A 23,602-nucleotide genomic window follows, 5' to 3' on the forward strand; every position below is an offset into this window, starting at 1 on the left:
GAGGTGAAAACTGGGAATCAGCAGAGACAAGCCAAGGGTCAGGAACTAGCAGAGGTGAAAACTGGGAATCAGCAGAGACAAGCCAAGGGTCAGGAACTAGTAGAGGTGAAAACTGGGAATCAGCAGAGACAAGCCAAGGGTCAGGAACTAGCAGAGGTCAAAAATTGGGAATCAGCAGTGACAAGCTGTGGTCAGGAACTAGCCAGGGTCCAAAAATTGGGAATCAGCAGCAGCAAGTTGTAGTCAGGAACTAGCAGAGGTTAAAAACTGGGAGTCAGCAGAGATAAGCTGCGTTGGTACTCACTGAGGCCAAAAATTGGGAATCAGCAGAGTCAAGTTGTGGTCGGGAAATGACCAAGGTCAAACCTAGGAATCAGCAGAGTCAAGCTGTGGTCAGGAACTAGCCAAAGTCAATAGCAAAAGGCAGGCAGGCCAGCAATGGAAAAGAAGATGTCAGGTTCAGGTTCAAGTTGTAGAGCAACAGCTGAAGACCATCCTTCCTAGCTCAGTTCTGTTACTTCAATAGGCAGTCTGTTGCCAGGACTGGTCCAGCGGGAAAAAAATTCCTTCCTGGTTTTTCAGGAGGCAGTCGGATATTCCCTGGATCAACAATCTCTGGTGTCTCCTCAGCCTACCCATGTATGGATGACTCTAACTCAGGGGTGTCCAAACTACGGCCCTCAAGCTGTTGCGTAATTACACGTCCCATGAGGCATTGTAAATCTCTCACATTCACAGACATAACTAGGCATGATGGGAATTGTAGTTCCTGAACAGCTGGAGGGCCATAGTTTGGACACCCCTGCTCTAGCTAGACACAGGATGAATATAAAGCAGACAGCTGTGTAAGTCCAGGACGAGTGCTGATATCATTCACTAATATTCTGTCCTCCGTGTTTGGCACAGGTTCTTGTAATGACACGGAAAGCAATGATGACTCCCTCCCTGAACTGGAGGAACCAGACATGAGTGAGCCCAGGACATCGTCCAACCAGGTACGGCACAGTCACTTCACCGGGTGTAACACCGAGCTGTCCAATAAATATATGACCAGTAGGGATCATAAATAGCCAAAAGCCCCAGGGCACCCTAATACAGCAAACACCAGAGTATAACCCTACACAAAGCCAAGCTGAGTTCAGCAACAAACATTGGCAGTAGAATGGGTCCAGTGGAAGAGCTTTGTGTCAGTATGCCACCATTGAAGGTTGTCCATGAGAGAACCTGCCAGTTTGCAGATTTTGCTTGAATTGTGGCAAACTCCACTGAAGCCTATGGGGGAAGGGGGGGAACCTTGTTTTCCAATTTTGGCTAATAATCAAGCTATAGGTGAGGGAAGCCAAGCACTGCCATGGGGAACATCAACAAATGCCACCTTTTTATAGCCACCAAAGACCAGGCATTTCCTGACACTTTTTGTTTACAATTAAAAATCAGTATTTTTTGCTAAAAGATTACTTTGAACTCCAAACATTATATGTTTATATATATATATATATATATATATATATATATATATATATATACATACACATTTTTTTTTAATGAGACCCTAGAGCAGTGGTTCTTAACCTGGGTTCGATCGAACCCCAGGGGTTCGGTGGGTCAGTCTCACTGCTGGCTGTGCAGCTCGGCTCCCGGCCGAATCCGATCCAGCCAGAGCCGTTGTCGCCCACTGTGGAGTGGTGGGGGGGGGTGAGGGAGACAGGCCAGGCGTGCGGTGCGGAGAGGGACTGTCTGGGGGAGGGCCTAACCTGTGCAGTGGCCGCCCAGCGCAGCGCGGGAGAGAACCACCAGGCCAGGCAGCCGCAGCAGCAGAAGAAGCCGGCAGGTGAGAGGCCAGAGAGCCAGTGGTGACAGTGGTGCTGCAGCCTGCAGGAGGAAAACCTAGCCTGTGATCGGGAGTCGGGACACAGGTGAAAAAAAGGTAGGACTGGAGTAGTACTGGCTGTACTAGTCTAGTGACTGACTGTGTGAGAACACTGAGAAGACTATGTAAAGGGGATCTATTTTATGGGGAACCTGGCCTGCTGTAAGGGGGGAGATCTAAATGGGGGATGGGACCTCATACCACCCTGGCCTGCTGTAAGGGGGGATCTATATGGGGGACATGATCCCCCATATAGATTCCCCCTTACAGTAGGCCAGGGTGAGGTGAGGTCCCCCATATAGATCCCCCCCTACAGCAGGCCAGGGTAAGGTTAGGTCACTCTGGGGTCCCCCATATAGATCCCCCCTTACAGCAAGCTAGGGTGAGGTTAGGTCACTCTGGGGTCCCCCATATAGATCCCCCCCTACAGCAGGCCAGGATCCGGACCTCACCTCACCCTGTCCTGCTGTAACGGGGGAGATCTATATGGGGGACGGGACCTCACCTCACCCTGGCCTGCTGTAAGGGGGGATCTATATGGGGGACCTGGGATCTATATGGGGGACCTCACCCTGGCCTGCTGTAAGGGGGATCTATATAGGGGACCATGTCCCCCATATAGATCCCCCCTTACAGCAGGCCAGGGTGAGGTGAGGTCCCGTCCCCCATATAGATCTCCCCCCTTACAGCAGGCCAGGGTGAGGTGACATGAGACATGATAATGACATGAGAGCGGCACTTGCCAAGATAAAGCCGCGCATTTCTGAACTGGTCTCTGAAAGACAACAGCAGAAGTCACACTAATTTGCAGTAAATATTCATTATTATGTTTTTGTGTGAAAATCATGTTTTAATGGTTTTGTTCTTTGTTCTTAATGGTTTTGTTCATTTTGTGCAGCTATGTATACCTAAAATAATTTAAACCTATGTTTTGAATTTGAAAAAATCATTTCATTTTTCCAATTAAGAAGGGTTCAGTGAATGCGCATATGAAACTGTTGGGGTTCAGTACCTCCAACAAGGTTAAGAACCACTGCCCTAGAGAATGCCAAGGGGGTTGTTGCAATTTTTTGTCACACAGTATTTGCGTAGCGGTTTTTCAAATGCAATTTTTTGGGAAAAAAAATACATTTTAATTAATTTTAATACAAAAAAAAAAAAACACAAAATTTAACCCATTTTTGTGTAAAGTAAGTAAAAAAAAAAAAAAAAAAAGATGATGTTATGCTGAGCAAATAGATACCTAACATATCACTCTTTAAAATTACGCACGCTGGTGGAATGGCGACAACCTATGATACTTAAAAATCTTGATAGGTGACGCTTTAAACATTTTTACAGGCTACCTGTTTGGAGTTACAGAGGGGGTCTAGTGCTAGAATTAATGCTCTCGCTATAACGTTTGCGGCGATACCTCACATGTGTGGTGTGTACACATTTACCTATGTGTGTGTGAGCTACTCTGTGTGCAAACACGGGGGACGGGGGCGCTTTAAAAAAAAAAAAATGTGTTTATATTATTATTTATTTTATTTAAAAAAATAATTTTTACACTGTCCCTTTATTTAAAATAAATGCTTGATCACTTTTATTGCTATTACAAGAAATGTAAACATCCCTTGTAATAACAATAAAGCGTGACAGGTGCTCTTTATGGAGACATCTGAGGTTCCCAGATTGCTCCTATATCATCATCAGATCAAAAAAAAAAAAAAAAACAATCTGATACTTTTTTTATATTTTTTTTTTTTTTTAAATCTGGTTGAGGTCAGGACTCTGTGCAGGCCAGTCAAGTTCCTCCACCCCAAACTCACTCATCCATGTCTTTATGGACCTTGCTTTGTGCACTGGTCCTAATCATTTGGTGGAGGGGGGGATTATGGTGTGGAGTTGTTTTTCAGGTGTTGGGCTTGGCCCCTTAGTTCCAGTGAAGGCGTCAGCATACCAAGACATTTTGAACAATTTCATGGCCCCAACTTTGTGGGAGGAGTTTGAGGATGGCTCCTTCCTGTTCCAACATGACTGCGCACCAGTGCACAAAGCAAGGTCCATAAAGACATGGATGAGCGAGTTTGGGGTGGAGGAACTTGACTGGTCTGACCTCAACCCAACAGAACACCTTTGGGGTGAATTAGAGCGGAGACTGTGAGCCAGGCCTTCTCGTCCAACATCAGTGCCTGACCTCACAAATGCGTCTTCTGGAAGAATGGTCAAACATTCCCATAGAGACGCTCTTAAACCTTGTGGACGGCCTTCCCAGAAGAGTTGAAGCTGTTATAGCTGCAAAGGTTGGGCCAACTCAATATTGAACCCTACGGACTAAGACTGGGATGCCATTAAAGTTCATGTGTGTGTAAAGGCCGGCGTCCCAATACTTTTGGTAATATAGTGTATATAGAGAGGCGTCCCAATACTTTTGGTAATATAGTGTATATAGCGAGGCGTCCCAATACTTTTGGTAATATAGTGTATATAGAGAGGCGTCCCAATACTTTTGGTAATATAGTGTATATAGAGAGGCGTCCCAATACTTTTGGTAATATAGTGTATATAGAGAGGCGTCCCAATACTTTTGGTAATATAGTGTATATAGAGAGGCGTCCCAATACTTTTGGTAATATAGTGTATATAGCGAGGCGTCCCAATACTTTTGGTAATATAGTGTATATAGAGAGGCGTCCCAATACTTTTGGTAATATAGTGTATATAGAGAGGCGTCCCAATACTTTTGGTAATATAGTGTATATAGCGAGGCGTCCCAATACTTTTGGTAATATAGTGTATACTGTATAGAGAGGCTTCCCAATACTTTTGGTAATATAGTGTATATAGAGAGACGTCCCAATACTTTTGGTAATATAGTGTATATAGCGAGGCGTCCCAATACTTTTGGTAATATGGTGTATATAGCGAGGCGTCCCAATACTTTTGGTAATATGGTGTATATAGCGAGGCGTCCCAATACTTTTGGTAATATAGTGTATATAGCGAGGCGTCCCAATACTTTTGGTAATATAGTGTATATAGCGAGGCGTCCCAATACTTTTGGTAATATAGTGTATATAGCGAGGCGTCCCAATACTTTTGGTAATATAGTGTATATAGAGAGGCGTCCCAATACTTTTGGTAATATAGTGTATATAGAGAGGCGTCCCAATACTTTTGGTAATATAGTGTATATAGAGAGGCGTCCCAATACTTTTGGTAATATAGTGTATATAGCGAGGCGTCCCAATACTTTTGGTAATATAGTGTATATAGAGAGGCGTCCCAATACTTTTGGTAATATAGTGTATATAGAGAGGCGTCCCAATACTTTTGGTAATATAGTGTATATAGCGAGGCGTCCCAATACTTTTGGTAATATAGTGTATATAGCGAGGCGTCCCAATACTTTTGGTAATATAGTGTATACTGTATAGAGAGGCTTCCCAATACTTTTGGTAATATAGTGTATATAGAGAGACGTCCCAATACTTTTGGTAATATAGTGTATATAGCGAGGCGTCCCAATACTTTTGGTAATATGGTGTATATAGCGAGGCGTCCCAATACTTTTGGTAATATGGTGTATATAGCGAGGCGTCCCAATACTTTTGGTAATATAGTGTATATAGCGAGGCGTCCCAATACTTTTGGTAATATAGTGTATATAGCGAGGCGTCCCAATACTTTTGGTAATATAGTGTATATAGCGAGGCGTCCCAATACTTTTGGTAATATAGTGTATATAGCGAGGCGTCCAAATACTTTTGGTAATATAGTGTATATAGAGAGGCGTCCCAATACTTTTGGTAATATGGTGTATATAGCGAGGCGTCCCAATACTTTTGATAATATAGTGTATATTGTTCTGAGGGCTTCCCATGTGCGGCAGCCCTTGCCATAGTCCTGATGAAGGCAACAGTGGCGCTACCCACCCTCAAAACATGGCGGCTTTGCAAATGATCCATCACTGGAATAAACTTGTATAGGACAATGGATACATTTAATGCTTTTAATTCACGTTGTTCTTATTGGTTCTCACCAGGATCTGATGATGTTCTTCAGCTTTCTGAACTGGGGAGATACAATTTTTTTTATTTTTTTTTTTTTAACGGTGGGCCCCCAGGAGACCATCCATCCATCCATCCATATCTCTGCCTGCTCCGTCTTTATGTTATCTCCCCCCCCCCCCCCTTGTGTCTCCACAGAACCAGCTGGCTCACTGTGTGGGTTCCGGAGAGGAATGCGTCAGCAAAGCCAAGCAGAGCCGCAGCGAGAAGAAGGCCAGGAAGGTGAGTGAATAATTCATGAGGCGGGCGGGGCTGGGATTGGAGGAAGGGAATTCTGGAGATGCAGGGCCAGCGATGGAGTCAGCAACAACAATTGATGATATTTCAAAGGAGATAGAGATAGGATGAAGAGCACGGGGCGGCCATTGTCAACACAAAACCAGTTCTGCATTGTTATACATGCAAACATAAAGGTTTTCAAATAAACCCAAAAAACGCCAACAGTGGTGTTACTTGGTGCAGTAAAACATGGTGTCCCCCCCCCCCCGATAATTAAGTGGGATCTCTATGGACTATGATGTAAGGGGGGGGGGCTCTGATGTGAGAGGGTCTCTGGTTACTTCTGGTCCACAGAGATCCCACTTAAATCAGAGTTCCCCTCTAACCCCAGAGTCTGCAGAGTTCCCCTCTACCCCAGAGTCTGCAGAGTTCCCCTCTACCCCAGAGTCTGCAGAGTTCCTCTCTACCCCAGAGTCTGCAGAGTTCCCCTCTACCCCAGAGTCTGCAGAGTTCCCCTCTACCCCAGAGTTTGCAGAGTTCCTCTCTACCCCAGAGTTTGCAGAGTTCCTCTCTACCCCAGAGTTTGCAGAGTTCCCCTCTACCCCAGAGTCTGCAGAGTTCCTCTCTACCCCAGGGTCTGCAGAGTTCCCCTCTACCCCAGAGTCTGCAGAGTTCCCCTCTACCCCAAAGTCTGCAGAGTTCCCCTCTACCCCAGAGTCTGCAGAGTTCCCCTGTACCCCAGAGTCTGCAGAGTTCCCCTGTACCCCAGAGTCTGCAGAGTTCCCCCTACCCCAGAGTCTGAAGAGTTCCCCTGTACCCCAGAGCCTGCAGAGTTCCCCTGTACCCCAGAGTCTGCAGAGTTACCCTCTACCCCAGAGTCTGCAGAGTTCCCCCTACCCCAGAGTCTGCAGAGTTCCCCTGTACCCCAGAGTCTGCAGAGATCTCCTCTACCCCCAGAGTCTGCAGAGATCTCCTCTACCCCAGAGTCTGCAGAGATCTCCTCTACCCCAGAGTCTGCAGAGTTTCCCTCTAGCTCAGAGTCTACAGTGTTCCCCTCTAGTCCAGAGTCTGCAGAGTTCCCCTCTAGTCCAGAGTCTGCAGAGTTCCCCTCTAGCCCAGAGTCTGCAGAGTTCCCCTCTAGCCCAGAGTCTGCAGAGTTCCCCTCTAGCCCAGAGTCTGCAGAGTTCCCCCTACCCCAGAGTCTGCAGAGATCTCCTCTACCCCCAGAGTCTGCAGAGATCTCCTCTACCCCCAGAGTCTGCAGAGATCTCCTCTACCCCAGAGTCTGCAGAGTTTCCCTCTAGCTTAGAGTCTACAGTGTTCCCCTCTAGTCCAGAGTCTGCAGAGTTCCCCTCTAGCCCAGAGTCTGCAGAGTTCCCCTCTAGCCCAGAGTCTGCAGAGTTCCCCTCTAGCCCAGAGTCTGCAGAGTTCCCCTCTAGCCCAGAGTCTGCAGAGTCCCCCTCTAGCCTAGAGTCTGCAGAGTTCCCCTCTACCCCCAGAGTCTGCAGAGTTCCCCTCTACCCCCAGAGTCTGCAGAGTTCCCCTCTACCCCCAGAGTCTGCAGAGTTTCCCTTTACCCCAGAGTCTTCAGAGTGACTCTTTAAACCAGTGTGCCAGACAATAAGTATTTCTAGAAGAGGGGCAAGAGCATTGCCTTCCCCTCTATGGAATCACAAATCCCAGCGTAATTATGACTGAGCATGACTGCACTGCAGGAAAGGACAGTCTCTCTCTCTCTCTGGCTGCTGCATTCTCTCACACACACTGCCACTGCTAAAAGAATAGAATAGAATAAAAAATAAAAAAATTTAAATAGAAAAAAATGTAATAGATAAAAATAGACTAGAGTAGAGTAGAATAGAAATACATAGTATAGATTAGAATAAAACGAATACAGCCGTCTTCTGCAATTCAATTTTGAAAAATAGCGAAATTCGTTCTATTATATTCCTTTATTTTCTATTCTATTTTACTCTGTTCTATTCTATTTTTTCCTTTATTTTCTATTCTATTCGGTTTAAATCTATTCTTTTTTATTCTATCCTATTCTATAAAGCAGGCTAAGTAGAAATAATCATTTTTTGTTCACTTTTATACCTTACCGTATTTATTTCAATATGTTTCCATTTCGAATATGTTTCCATTTAGATTTTCGTTCTATTTTATTCTGTTCTATTATAGTCCTTTATTTTCTATTCTATTTTATTCTGTTCCATTCTATTATTTTCCTTTATTTTCTATTGTATTCTGTTTTAATCTATTCTTTTTTTTATTCTATCCTATTCTATAAAGCAGCCTAAGTAGAAATAATCATTTTTTTTCACTTTTATCCCTTACTGTATTTATTTCAATATGTTACCATTTTGAATTTTATTCATTATAATTTATTTCATATTCGATAGAATTGTTTACTCTTGTGATTTGGAAATTTAGATATATCCGAATCTCCAAATAACGAAAGTTTTTGTCTGAATTTGATTCGTAACGAAACGCGTCGCACGTGTCCAGTTTTAATGTTTTGGCCTGCTATTGGCAATGGAAGGTTTTTTTTTATGTTGCCAGTATGTAGATTATAATTGGACTCTTGCTGCATTATCTGTCCGCACTTGTATAGCTGGAGAATGGTATGCAGCCTTCAAATCTGCAGCTTGACTTTGTAGAGATGGAAATTCTTCGTACAACCCCTCCTGGCTCATCTATTCTTCTTTGACAATAAAGTATTTTCTTCTTGCTCTCCCACCTCTCTCCAGGCCATGTCCAAGCTCGGTCTCCGGCAGATACACGGCGTCACCAGGATCACCATACGGAAATCCAAGAACATCCTATTCGTCATCACCAAGCCGGACGTCTTCAAGAGTCCAGCATCCGACATCTACATTGTATTTGGAGAAGCCAAGGTGACCATAAGAAAAATTAAAAGATTTTTATAGGCTTCCACCAACCCATGCCCCTCCCGATCATTTCCCAACATTTTCTTTGACCTTGTCCTTTAGCGAGACATAGACATCATCATAAAAAAAAGGGAGTAGCTACAACTCTCAGCCAATATGGCCCATGGATGTCAGCTCTAGGGCTGGGTTCCTGCTCACCCTTCCAAATACTAAAACCGTTGTAGCTTGACCAGAGGCTTAACTAGAACCTTCAGGGCCCCGGTGCAAGAAACCATGAAGGGCCCCCTGGGCCCCTGGCCAGGGGGGCCTTCCTATCAAGCCTGGGGCTCTTCCCACTGATCCTGGGGCCCTTTACTCTAATTGCGGAGCCCTTTATTACAGTCCTGCAGCGGGACCCTTTCACAAGTTCTGCAGTGGGCCCCCTTCCTGCCATCTTGGGGCCTCCCCACGGTGGTGGAATGCCAGGGCCCGGTCGCCAGTGTGACCTTTGCGATCCTAGAAGTTCACCCACTGGTGTCAGTAGTTTTTATTTTTTTGTTATTTTAATTTATATTTTTTTTTATCATTTTATTTTATTTTTTTACAATGTCACTGACTATGACTCCAGCAAGGAGATCAGTGAGCAGCACAGTGATGACTTCACCAGGTCTTTCTCTAAAACTAGCAGTCAGAGGCAGCAGTGCCTACACTGCAGATATACCGCTATGAGGATACTACAGGAGTCACCAGGCACAGGAAGTGCACCAATATTTGTATAAAGAATTCAAAGGGTACGTCTTTTAAAGAACTGTTTGGACACAATTAGCATTTCTAGATACAGAGGGCAGTTCTTTTCTGTTTGAAATCAGTTCAAAAAATCTTTTAGCATGTTTATTGGATAAAAGGCTGTCCATAGTACTTGTATACGCTCAGAAGAGCTGCAGATGTATTCACCTCATATAGAGTAAACTTTAGTGCATCCAAATAGAGGGATGGGTGGGGATCTGGAGGTGTGATCATAGTGGATGGATCTGGTGGGGTATCTGGAGGTGTGATCAGAGTGGAGGGATCTGGAGGTGTGATCAGAGTGGAGGGATCTGGTGGGTGGGATATCTGGAGGTATGATCAGAATGGAGGGATCTGGTGGGGATCTGGAGGTGTGATCATAGTGGAAGGATCTGGTGAGGTATCTGGAGGTGTGATCAGAGTGGATGGATCTGGTGGGGTATCTGGAGGTGTGATCATAGTGGAAGGATCTGGTGGAGTATCTGGAGGTGTGATCAGAGTGGAGGGATCTGGTGGGATATCTGGAGGTGTGATCAGAGTGGAGGGATCTGGAGGTGTGATCAGAGTGGAGGGATCTGGTGGGATATCTGGAGGTGTGATCAGAGTGGAGGGATCTGGTGGGGTATCTGGAGGTGTGATCAGAGTGGAGGGATCTGGAGGTGTGATCATAGTGGATGGATCTGGTGGGGTATCTGGAGGTGTGATCAGAGTGGAGGGATCTGGAGGTGTGATCATAGTGGATGGATCTGGTGGGGTATCTGGAGGTGTGATCAGAGTGGAGGGATCTGGAGGTGTGATCAGAATGGATGGATCTGGTGGGGTATCTGGAGGTGTGATCAGAGTGGAGGGATCTGGAGGTGTGATCAGAGTGGATGGATCTGGTGGGGTATCTGGAGGTGTGATCAGAGTGGAGGAATCTGGAGGTGTGATCAGAGTGGAAGGATCTGGTGGGGTATCTGAAGGTGTGATCAGAGTGGAGGGATCTGGAGGTTTGATCAGAGTGGAGGGATCTGGTGGGTGGGGTATCTGGAGGTATGATCAGAATGGAGGGATCTGGTGGGGATCTGGAGGTGTGATCATAGTGGAAGGATCTGGTGGGGTATCTGTAGGTGTGATCAGAGTGGATGGATCTGGTGAGGTATCTGGAGGTGTGATCAGAGTGGAGGGATCTGGTGGGGTATCTGGAGGTGTGATCAGAGTGGAGGGATCTGGTGGGATATCTGGAGGTGTGATCAGAGTGGAGGGATCTGGTGGGGTATCTGGAGGTGTGATCAGAGTGGAGGGATCTGGAGGTGTGATCATAGTGGATGGATCTGGAGGTGTGATCAGAGTGGAGGGATCTGGAGGTGTGATCAGAGTGGAAGGATCTGGTGGGGTATCTGAAGGTGTGATCAGAGTGGAGGAATCTGGAGGTGTGATCAGAGTGGAAGGATCTGGTGGGGTATCTGGAGGTGTGATCAGAGTGGAGGGATCTGGAGGTGTGATCAGAGTGGAAGGATATGGTGGGGTATCTGGAGGTGTGATCAGAGTGGAGGGATCTGGAGGTGTGATCAGAGTGGATGGATCTGGTGGGGTATCTGGAGGTGTGATCATAGTGGAGGGATCTGGTGGGGTATCTGGAGGTGTGATCAGAGTGGAGGGATCTGGAGGTGTGATCAGAGTGGAGGGATCTGGTGGGTGGGGTATCTGGAGGTATGATCAGAATGGAGGGATCTGGTGGGGATCTGGAGGTGTTATCATAGTGGAAGGATCTGGTGGGGTATCTGGAAGTGTGATCAGAGTGGAGGGATCTGGTGGGGTATCTGGAGGTGTGATTAGAGTGGAGGGATCTGGAGGTGTGATCAGAGTGGAGGGATCTGGTGGGTGGGGTATCTGGAGGTATGATCAGAATGGAGGGATCTGGTGGGGATCTGGAGGTGTGATCATAGTGGAAGGATCTGGTGAGGTATCTGGAGGTGTGATCAGAGTGGATGGATCTGTTGAGGTATCTGGAGGTGTGATCAGAGTGGAGGGATCTGGAGGTGTGATCAGAGTGGAGGGATCTGGAGGTGTGATCAGAGTGGATGGATCTGGTGGGGTATCTGGAGGTGTGATCAGAGTGGATGGATCTGGTGGGGTATCTGTAGGTGTGATCAGAGTGGATGGATCTGGTGAGGTATCTGGAGGTGTGATCAGAGTGGATGGATCTGGTGGGGTATCTGGAGGTGTGATCAGAGTGGAGGGATCTGGTGGGGTATCTGGAGGTGTGATCAGAGTGGAGGGATCTGGTGGAGTATCTGGAGGTGTGATCAGAGTGGAGGGATCTGGTGGGATATCTGGAGGTGTGATCAGAGTGGAGGGATCTGGAGGTGTGACCAGTGTGGAGGGATCTGGTGGGATATCTGGAGGTGTGATCAGAGTGGAGGGATCTGGTGGGGTATCTGGAGGTGTGATCAGAGTGGAGGGATCTGGAGGTGTGATCATAGTGGATGGATCTGGTGGGGTATCTGGAGGTGTGATCAGAGTGGAGGGATCTGGAGGTGTGATCAGAGTGGATGGATCTGGTGGGGTATCTGGAGGTGTGATCAGAGTGGAGGGATCTGGAGGTGTGATCAGAGTGGAGGGATCTGGTGGGTGGGGTATCTGGAGGTATGATCAGAATGGAGGGATCTGGTGGGGATCTGGAGGTGTGATCATAGTGGAAGGATCTGGTGGGGTATCTGTAGGTGTGATCAGAGTGGATGGATCTGGTGAGGTATCTGGAGGTGTGATCAGAGTGGAGGGATCTGGTGGGGTATCTGGAGGTGTGATCAGAGTGGAGGGATCTGGTGGGATATCTGGAGGTGTGATCAGAGTGGAGGGATCTGGTGAGGTATCTGGAGGTGTGATCAGAGTGGAGGGATCTGGAGGTGTGATCATAGTGGATGGATCTGGAGGTGTGATCATAGTGGATGGATCTGGTGGGGTATCTGGAGGTGTGATCAGAGTGGAGGGATCTGGAGGTGTGATCAGAGTGGATGGATCTGGTGGGGTATCTGGAGGTGTGATCAGAGTGGAGGAATCTGGAGGTGTGATCAGAGTGGAAGGATCTGGTGGGGTATCTGGAGGTGTGATCAGAGTGGAGGGATCTGGAGGTGTTATCAGAGTGGAAGGATATGGTGGGGTATCTGGAGGTGTGATCAGAGTGGAGGGATCTGGTGGGTGGGGTATCTGGAGGTATGATCAGAGTGGAGGGATCTGGTGGGGATCTGGAGGTGTGATCATAGTGGAAGGATCTGGTGGGGTATCTGGAGGTGTGATCAGAGTGGAGGGATCTGGTGGGTGGGGTATCTGGAGGTATGATCAGAGTGGAGGGATCTGGTGGGGATCTGGAGGTGTGATCATAGTGGAAGGATCTGGTGGGGAATCTGGAGGTGTGATCAGAGTGGATGGATCTGGTGGGGTGTCTGGAGGTGTGATCAGATTGGAGGGATCTGGAGGTGTGTACAGGGTGCAGGGATGGAAGGTGTCTGGAGGTGTGATCTGAGTGAAGGGATGGGGGGGATCTGGGGGTGTGATTAGGGTGGAGGGATCTGGAGGTGTGATTAAATTGGATGGATCTGGTGGGGTGTCTGGAGGTGTGATCAGATTGGAGGGATCTGGAGGTGTGTACAGGGTGCAGGGATGGAAGGGATCTGGAGGTGTGATCAGAGTGGAGGGATGGGGGGGATCTGGGTGGAGGAATCTAGGGGGAGTATTTGGGGGTATGATCAGGATGGGGGTATCTGGGGGGTGTGATCAGAGTGGGGGAGGGGCATCTGGGGGTGTGATCAGGGTGGGGGAGGGGCAACTAAGGGTGTGATCAGAGTGAAAGGGATATCTAGGGGTGTGATCAGAGTGGGGGAGGGTATCTAAAAGTCAACGGGTTAGGGGGCACACATTACTTGCCTTGTTCCAGGGGCTGACAACCCGTGCTACGCCACTGCATAGTTTTCCATCTGCAATGTGACCCTGGTGAACAGAGGGGCCGTTTTCCTGACTGGATGGGTCAGGTATCTGATTTCTAACATTGTTATATTGTTTTCCCATTCCAGATTGAAGACCTATCACAGCAAATTCACAAGGAAGCCGCCGAGAAGTTCAAAGTCCCCATGGAACATTCCCCGCTCATTACTGAGACCGCTCCAACACTGACCATCAAAGAGGAAAGTGAGGATGAGGAGGAGGTGAGAATACTAGATAATAGATGGGCGGAGTTAATTCTTCCACACCTATCGGGGCCAGCAATGTACAAAGACCTCTCATAGTCCTCATGGTGGAAGTCTTACTAAAGATGAACAGAGCATGCCTACTCTTTAAGGACCATCTGCTTCTAGATGGTCCAGGTTTAGTCAAAGTCTAACATCTCCTGCCATTAGAGATGCTTAGAGGCCAATGAAAAAGACAAAAATGTATTAAAAAGTGATAACAGTCACCTCTCGGTGAGATTGAGTCTTCATCATAAGGTCACAGTGAAGAAGTCCCTTGTTCATGGCTGAAACGAGACAACGTCACCAGCACACCATAGATCTCCAGAATGGGTCCAAAGCTTTATTCAACAATCACATTATTACATTCGGAGCCTCGCAGGACCCCTTCATCAGGCATGTGACATCATTTGGATCAACTGTGGAGATCCATGGTTGTGCTGGTGACAATCTCTCGCTTTGACTGTCTTCGGTTCCAGCCGATGGTCACTGCAGCATCCGGTTAAGGCTCGTACACACTATAAGAAAAATTGGGCGAACATTTTCATCCAAAGACTTTTCGTACCATTTTCGTATAGTGTGTACAGAACTTTCTACAGCCGATTCTGAATTTTCGTACGAAAATTCTCGAAGGGACAAACTCCGAAATATTTCTCGTACGGGGAAAAAAACGAACGATTTTCGTTTAATGTGTACCGTTTTCGTACGATTTTTGTACAAGAAAAATCAGAAAAGAAAGACTGCGCATGATCAGAAACAATAAACAACAAAAAAAAGCCTTTGTCATACGAGAATTTTCGTACAAATTTTCTTTCATCAGTTTCCGATTTGCTGTGAAACGAGGAAAAATCGCCCGATTTTCTTATAGTGTGTACCCCACTTTACACAGGGCTGCTGTTAGAAATCATGGGGTGTCAGTGGGTCAGAACCAGGGGCGGACTGACAACGTATGGGGCCCCCTACTGACCTCGGGCCCTCAGGAAGTGCCCGAGTGCCCAAATGGTCAGTCCGCCCCTGGTCAGAACTGGTAATTCTGGTTGGGATATCTCAAATCACTATTGGAACTTCCAAGTGTAGTACTGCCCCCTAGGGAGCTGCTGAGATTGGCTTCCCCTGGGTTACCCGTAGCAACAGTCTATAGAAACTTGTCACTTTAACACTTGGCTCAGACAATAACCAGTCCAGGGGGATTTGGGTTTTTTTTTTGTGTTTTTATTGCAACTTGGATGGGAGAAGGGATGAGTAGGATACTCAAACTTGAACTGTGCACAAATTGAGGCCAACTAGCTGTAGTGTGTGCGGCAAGGCCGCTGCTTCACCTTGCCACTGTACTGAAATGAATGAATATGATCCTGTGATAATTTATCTTTGGGGCCCCAACTTGACACCCCCTTTCTTACTTTCTGTGTATCCATTGGGATACTTCACTTAAATAGGGACTTGTTTACAGGACTATTTATTGTTTGTACTCACTGTGACACATGCAAGAGAATATTCACTTTATACATTTATTGATTTTTATCAATTCATATTGTTAGTGCACTATTTATTTGTTTTATTCACCATTATTTGTATTTGTCTAGTGCTGCTTTCTCCTTTTACACTCATAATTTGCGCACCTTTCACTTTCACCAGAAAAAAAAGTCTGGCCACGCCTATGGGCAGTCCCAGGGGGTATACTCCCCCTCTCTCTGCTATAAGTACACAGAATTGTTACAAGCAGTGTCAGAAGAATTACAACTCCACAGAGGGGTGGGAGCTGTGTCCGTCAATGAACATCGGAGAAATGGATTTTACAGTAAGACAAAAATTCAGTTTTCTCTTTCGTTCATTGACGGACACAGCTCCTGATCTTCTTAACCATTGGGGCGTCCAAAACCAGTGTTAAACATGAGGGGTGGGAACAGCGAAAAATAAATTCCCAAGGCTAAACTATAGCCAACCAGGTAAACAGGAGCTCAACCAAAATAACTGGAGCTCACCTAAAAAAAAACAATACACCCTCAAAGAGGACCAGGTTCTCTAAACAGCAGACTGCAAAACCTTGCAGCCAAAAGAAGCCTCCGCAGATGCCAACACATCCACTTGTGGATTGGTGTGCAAACTTTGTGATGGTGAGCACTGACAACCAGGTGGCCACATTGCAAACCTGCATCACTGATGCCTGATGACAGAAGGCCCAGGAGGCACTAAGTGCCCAAATAGAGTGCGCCCTTCACAGGGAAAGGAGGACCCTGACTCTTGATGGAATAGGCTTCTGATGTGATTTGGCCAAAGCATACAGGTCAGGCGCATGCTCTGGCCAATCATCAGCGATCAATGCACTGCAACAGCGCAGTGCATTATGGGACACTCATTGGCAGGCGAACGTCCCATTTGTTTGCGTGTTCGGCGAACATTTGAACAGCTGTCGTTCGAGTCAAACTTACATTCAACTCGATCATAAAGCCCAACCCTAGCTAAGAAGATCAGGAGCTGTGTCCTTCAATGAACGAAATTAATATTTGTGTCATTCTCACAAGGTTTGGCCATGGCTGTAGATGGAGTTTTATCAGCCTTAGGATCTGAGATGTGCAAGAACTACAGAACACTTTTCCCTCCCCTAATCTCAGTAACATAGGGGTGAGGTGTTCTGTAGTCCAAGGAAGTTAGATTGGGAGAGCTTATAATATTGTTTGAAGTAACCTAGGACAACATTGGGGTTTTGGTAAGATCAACAAGTATTGTGTTTGCACTTATTGAACAGATGTAAAAGCAATGGAGCAATAAGAGGAGCTTCGTAAAGGTTTACATACCCATTAAGGCTACGCTATCCAGTGCTGTATTTTGGCCTAGGCCAACAAGGCCAAGGCCCAGGGCGGCACTTTGCAGGGGGGCAGCAAAAAATCCGCCCCCCTCTTCACCTGAGACTCTATTGGCCACTGGTTGCTAGAGCCGCCTCTCTCATTCCTCTCTCTCTCACTCACCCCCCTCTATCACTCTCACCCCCTCTCTCTCACCCCTCCTCTCTCCAGCTCTCTCACGTCCCTCTCTCACCCCCTCTCTCTTTCTCTCTCTCTCATTCCCCCCTCTCTCATCCCCCCCATTCCCCCTCTCTCTCATCCCCCCTGTCTCTATCATCCCCCTCTCTCTCACCTCCCCCTCTCTCGCTCTCTCTCTCTCATCCCCCTATCTCTATCATCCCCCCTCTCTCACCTCCCCCTCTCTCTCTCATCCCCCCTGTCTCTATCATCCCCCTCTCTCTCTCCCCTCCCCTGTCTCTATCACCCCCCTCTCTCTCTCCCCTCCCCCTCTCTCACCCCCCCTGTCTCTATCATCCCCCCATCTCTCTCTTCCCCTCTCTCTCTCATCCTCTCTCTCACTCTTTGATCACCCCCTCTCTCTCACCCCCTCTCTCTTTCTCACCCCCCTCTCTTTTATCCCCCCTTCTTTCTCCCTCACCCACCCCCCTCTCCCACCTCCTTCTCTCTCTCCCACCCCCTCTCTTGAGATCTCAGGGGTTCTTGCTGGGACTTGTAGTCCTTCAATTTTGGAGGGAGTCACATCTGTTAAAAAAGGAGTAGGGCAAATTTACATAGGAGGGGGGAGGCGCCCAATTTTAGTCTTGCCTAGGGGAGCACAAAACCAAAATACACCCCTGACGCTATCACCATGTGTTTGTCGGAAACGCGCTGCCCATTATTGTTCTTGGCACCCCCACATATCTGCTAACACGTGCTGCAAACCACTTGGGTCTGCAACTTTGAGTAAGGGTCGGGGACTTATTTAGTGGAGCCCTCATGCATTGAATTGAATAGGTTGCCCTACAAGCAACATGTGGGAACGCACACGCATGCTCTATTGTACCTGCATGGTGTGAACAGAGCCTTCAGAAAGATACTGTAGAAGTTATTTGAACCATTTGTCCTGCTCAAGCTTCCACCTCGATTATCACCATCTTCTTGTACTTGCAGGTTGACGAGAGCGGACTGGAAGTCAGAGACATCGAACTGGTGATGGCGCAGGCCAACGTTTCCCGAGCCAAGGCAGTGCGGGCGCTCCGGCACAACAACAACGACATTGTAAACGCCATCATGGTATGGATTGTACTCAGCTTTGTCTTGTCTCCTAGGTTTACGTCAGTCCAGGCCATCAACACTCTAAAAGGTGGGGGGGAAGGGGGGATCTTCCCAAAACCTCTAGGGCGAGTCTCAAATTCTACATACAGGGCCTCATCTCTTTTTGGATGAGGTGGAATGGAATGGTCAAATGTTGCTCATTCATAAAGAAGAGTGAATGGGAAAAATACCAAATTATGGCAACAATCATATCAAATATTAATTTTCCTAAATATTCTTTATAAATGAATGTAACACTGCCCCCTTGAGGACTGCTGGATAACACACCTTCGAGTCCCCCTAGGTTACCGTTAGCAACATTGGCATTCACAAATTATCACTTTACTTCTTTGGCTCAGTCAATGATCAGTCCAGGGGGATTTAGTTGTTTTTGGTGTTTTATTTTATATAGGGATGGGAGAAGGGAAGAGTGGGATACTCCAAATTGAACTATTCACAATGGACGAGGACCCCTATCTGAAGATGCAGCCAGGCTACAGATTCACCTTGCCCCTAAATGGATTTAGGTCAAGTCTCTGTTCAGATGACTTAGGTAGATTATCTGTGGGATACACGCCTAGTATCCCCTTTCCCTCCACAGACTGACGCCCGTCCTCTAACTATCCTACACCGGGGTGGCCCCCCTCAGGTCAGGCCCCTAGACATGATCCCCCCTGTAATCACGATACTGTTTTTCTAGGGTCTCCAGTGCCTCTACCCCTCCAGGCAGTTCTCCTGGACCTCTGGGTTCAGTTCCTTTGCTCTGGTCCCCCGGCCGACTGCCTGTGACCTCGTGCCACTGCTACAGATAAGGAGGGGCAGCCGCCACCCTCCCTCCGGGACTCTGCTCTCCAGCTAAAGACCCCGCAGCACATGTGCTCCTGGCTTTTATACAGTATCGCAGAATACATCGAAACAGCCTGTCTCTGCCAATCACTGGGACTGTATCAAAGCCTCATTGTGTACTCGTTGGCCAGGTTTCCTCCCACTGTCCAACATGCGTGAAACACTCTCTAGACCCAATGAATCACTAACTGAGCACACTGAGCAGACCTAACTCACAGATCCTGCTCTCTGGTAGGCAGAAAACAATATAGATTTTCCTGCTGCTCCTCTGATAGGCAGACAGAGCCAAAAACTATACTCTCTCACTAGCACCTACCTAGGAGGGTGCTACACTCACCCCCCACCAAACCGAGCCATGTCCTCACTAGCACCTACCTAGGAGAGTGCTACACTCACCCCCCGCCAAACCGAGCCATGACCTCACTAGCACCTACCTAGGAGGGTGCTATACTCCCCCCCCACCCCCCCACCAAACCGAGCCATGTCCTCACTAGCACCTACCTAGGAGGGTGCTATACTCCCCCCCCCCCCACCAAACCGAGCCATGTCCTCGCTAGCACCTACCTAGGAGGGTGCTACATGAATAACATTTGACCTAGGGAGAAAAAAGCCTAGTGTCACACCTACCCCTAGTGTCACACCTACCCCTAGTGTCACACCTACCCCTAGCTTTGGTGTCCAGGCACAATAGCTGGCTTCTGTTTTCTTCACCTACAGTGCCTTGAAAAAATATCCACACCCCTTGAAATTTCCCACATTTTGTCATGTTACAACTAAAAACGTAAATGTATTCTATGTGGAAAATCTCAAGGGGTATAAATACTTTTTTAAGGCACTGTACAGAACCCCCCTTTCCCGTATAGCAACCGATACTCAGTTGCCCCCAGGTCTTAAACGCAATGCTATAGTGCCTGGCTACAACACCAAGGCAAGTGTGATCTACACACAGCAAACAAGTAGTTGCAGTTGGCAGACAGGCAGTCTAGTTCATGGGAGTCCAGGTTCAGAGTAATCGGGGTCAAATGCGAATCCAAAGTTCAATCCGAGATCAATAACAAGAAATCCAAATCCAAACCAGCAGGCAGGGCCGGACTCAGGCAAAGGCGAAGTCACGGGAACAAGGCAGGCGAACAGAGAGCTTGCAGCACGTGTTACAAACACTATCACAAGTGTAGCACCACTCCCATGGGAGCTGCTTAAAGCGGATTCCCCTGGGTTACCCACAGCAACGACTTGTACATTCCTAGTACTTTAGATTCTTGGCTCAGTCAGTAAACAGTCCAGGGGATTTGGTTTTTATTTTATGATGGGATGGGGGAAGGGATGAGTGGGATACTCCAACTTGGCAAACTATGCACAATCTTGAGGACTTCTATCTATGTTGAATGCGGCAAGGCCGCTGCTTCACCTTGCCACTGAAGTGAAGTATGTGAATGTACTTGGTAGATTACTCTTCAGGGTTCTACTTGGCACCCCCTTTCTCACTGACTGTGTGTTCTGACCTTCTGACCACTGACCTCACTGGAGTGGTCCCCCTTCCTGGGCAGACCCCTTGATTCTGAATGCGGCAAGGCCGCTGTTTCACCCTGCCACTGAAGTGAAGTATGTGAAAGTACTTGGTAGATAAATCTTCAGGGTTCTACTTGGCACCCCCTTTCTCACTGTGTGCGCTGACCTTCTGTCCACTGACCTCACTGGAGTGGTCCCCCTTCCTGGGCAGACCCCTTGGCAAGCCCCCTGGTACTCACAGACACTGTTTTTCCCCAGGTAGCTCTGCTTTCAGTTTCTCCAGGACCCTTGAGGCTCAGCTCCACACCTGGCTCACCAGGCCGACTGCCTGTGACCACTTTCCTCAGCATACAGAAGGAGAGACAGCCGTCACCCTCCTCCTCGGACTCTGCTTCCCGCCAAAGACCCCCTGCCTCATGTGCTCCTGGCTCCCAGGATGCACTGCAGTGGTGCCCTCCCACTGGGACTCCCACAAAAGCCTGTGCATCATTGGCCAGGTTTCCTCCACTGTCCAACAGGCCTCCCCATTGGATGCAGTGGGGACACTCCCTCAGACCAAATGAATGCACACTGAGCACAGAGAGCAGGCCTAACTAAAAGATCAGGCTCCCCTGATAAGCAGACGGAGCAAAACAAATGCTTTAGCTTGCACCTGTCTAGGAGGGTGCTACACAAGCATGAGACTAAGGACTTGGAGAGCCTAAAACGGGTTTGGTCTCCAGCCGGAAGCTGTGTCTACACCACTCACCCTGCAAGTGGGCAGTCCGACAGCTCTGCCAAAACCAGGATGTTGGAATGAGACCAGCAGCTGCCACAGAACGAATAGCTCCCTAAAACTTTTATACATCTATATGGCTATCTAGGATCGTGGTTCCCAGCCTGCAACCCGTTGGTACTTGTTGTGTGGCCCTCTGGCCTCAGCAATCTGTAGTGGGGGGGCAGCATTGTTTCATAAAGGGATGGTTTCTACTAGTATAATGAAACATGTCCCCAGTTTTGCACTGTCTTTTGCAGCATGTCTCCAACTAAACACAGGGGCGTAACTACAGGGGTTGCAATTGCAACCAGTCCCCATGCTCCAGGGCTCCCCTGTACACCTGGATAGGAGGGGCGGCGGGGGCGGCATGTATAGAAATCACTGTCCTCCTTTTTCCTCCTGTAGCTGCAGGAGGAATGTGGAGGAGATTGGTTCCTCTGTATGCTGCCCCCGCCACTCCTCCTATCCAGTTCACTTGTGTTCTGCTGTCCCTGGGCCCCTGTGTGCTCCCCTGCCCCCCCCCCACTGTGCTCCCCCCCAACTGTGCTCCCCTTGGTCCCCCCCACCCCAACTGTGCTCCCCTGGTCCCCCCCACCCCCCACTGTGCTCCCTCCCCTCTCCTGCCAGCTGCTGCAGGGGATGTGTCACAATAGAGAACCACGAAGGGGGTCGGTAAATATGTAATTTACCAGCTCCTTCCTTTTCTGAATGGACAGAGTCATAGTCAGTCACATTGTAAAATAATAAAATGATAAAAAATAATACAATTAAAATACCAAAAAATAAAAACTACCGACACCAGTGTGTGAATTTCCAGGATCGCAAAGGTCACACAGGTGACCGGGCCCTGGCATTCCACCACCGTGGGGAGGCCCCAAGATGGCAGGAAGGGGGCCACTGCAGAACTTGTGAAAGGGTCCCGCTGTGGGACCGTAATAAAAGGCCCCACAACGAGAGTAAAGGGACCCAGGATCAGTGGGAAGAGCCCCAGGCTTGAAGGGAAGGGCCCTTCATGGTTTCTTGCACCGGGGCCCTCAAGGTTCTAGTTACGACTCTCACTAAACCCGTAGTTTGTCCCGTGTCGAACCATCTTCTTCTGTATGTGAGCAGTCTCTGACAATCTTTTCTAGCATTACATATACTAAACATTATGTGAGGCTGGGGAACACAGTGTAGGCCTCCTATACCTTGTGGGTGGACAAGCACTGGTCTAGCATGTGGTCTTCAAATGAAAGTCGTTTACCACCTTGTAACAGCAGTCCCATATTGTAGAAGTGTTGAGGTAGTTCTTATGTTACCAATACAGAGGTCATTCACATCATTTTCCTGCCAATAATCAGTCCATCTGCAAGTTCCTCCGCTTCTGTGGCCAACTGATATCCATTAAGATGTTATATTGCTAAGACACAAGATGTTGGTTGGGATACGCTGTTGTGTGACCAATGTAGAAAGTCCAATGAGGGTTCCAGATTCAAGAACGAAGAGTCCGAAATCTTTAATGATGGACAATATAAAAACAGCTAATGCGATTTGGGGGTGGAGAGGGGGGGTACACATCTCCCCCTTCTTCAGGGCTTCAATATTGTGTACACTTGAGAAGACTCCAAATGCCATAACCATCAAATATGAATTATTTTAAAGATAAAAATTGTCAAGGTGTTATTAGCACTGCTGGGTGCTCTCATTGGACCTTCTACAAGTAGATTCCAGACTTTGAACGCTCCAGTTTTACGGGAACCCTGTTTTTTGCTGAGAGAAACCTACCTGGAGCCATTGCATGCCATATGAATGAGGTTCACCTTCTTCAACCATAATCCATCGATGAGTCGAATCCAGAGCATCAATGACATTTGTTCCATGTCACAGACGGGATCCCTTACTCTATGACTATTTGGTTGGGTACCAAACGTCCATCTCCAGGTTTGGTCATCTCAACAGAAGCCCCAATCGTTTCCAACCTGTGTACTTATATATGGGTTCCGGGCTAAGTAGGGGCCAGTTGCTCGTGCTACAGTAGAAGTCCAGTCAAATACTATCTAAGATTAAACTTGCTCGCACCCCATTCTAAGCCCTATACAAACTACCCTGTAAAGAAAGGAGGTTTATACTGACCTTTTCTGAGGGTATTCTGGTCCGGTCACATGATCTCCCAAGCAGCCGGTTCCAGTGAATAAGCGAGATTGCCAACAACGGCTGCATAGCCTATGTGGTGCCATCACCCATAGACCAACTATGGGGCACCCATTGTTGGCTGCCACTCCTCTACCCTTAAGCCGGGGTTCCGTGAGAATTACCTACCCGTGAGAAAAACCTACCCTCGTCACTTCCGGTTGCACGGCAGTGTGTTTAATGCGGCGGTTTCATTAAAACAGCTGGCCTGCAATATGA

The 23,602-nt window shown here is 47.7% G+C and overlaps 1 protein-coding gene across 1 annotated transcript in view; it reads left to right on the top strand.

Annotated features, from left to right (window-relative positions):
• Positions 1-23,602, top strand: part of LOC309556171 (uncharacterized protein) — an 83,982-nt gene that overhangs the window by 55,501 nt on the left and 4,879 nt on the right. Inside the window, exons 4-8 of the mRNA XM_082258531.1 lie at positions 907-995; positions 6,064-6,147; positions 8,895-9,041; positions 13,853-13,984; positions 17,959-18,081. Of these exons, the coding sequence (XP_082114657.1) occupies positions 907-995; positions 6,064-6,147; positions 8,895-9,041; positions 13,853-13,984; positions 17,959-18,081 (575 nt within the window). The remainder of the gene's footprint in view (positions 1-906; positions 996-6,063; positions 6,148-8,894; positions 9,042-13,852; positions 13,985-17,958; positions 18,082-23,602) is intronic.

This window comes from Pelophylax lessonae, assembly GCF_965119305.1.
Source record: "Pelophylax lessonae genome assembly, chromosome: 5".
Lineage (NCBI taxonomy): Eukaryota > Metazoa > Chordata > Amphibia > Anura > Ranidae > Pelophylax > Pelophylax lessonae.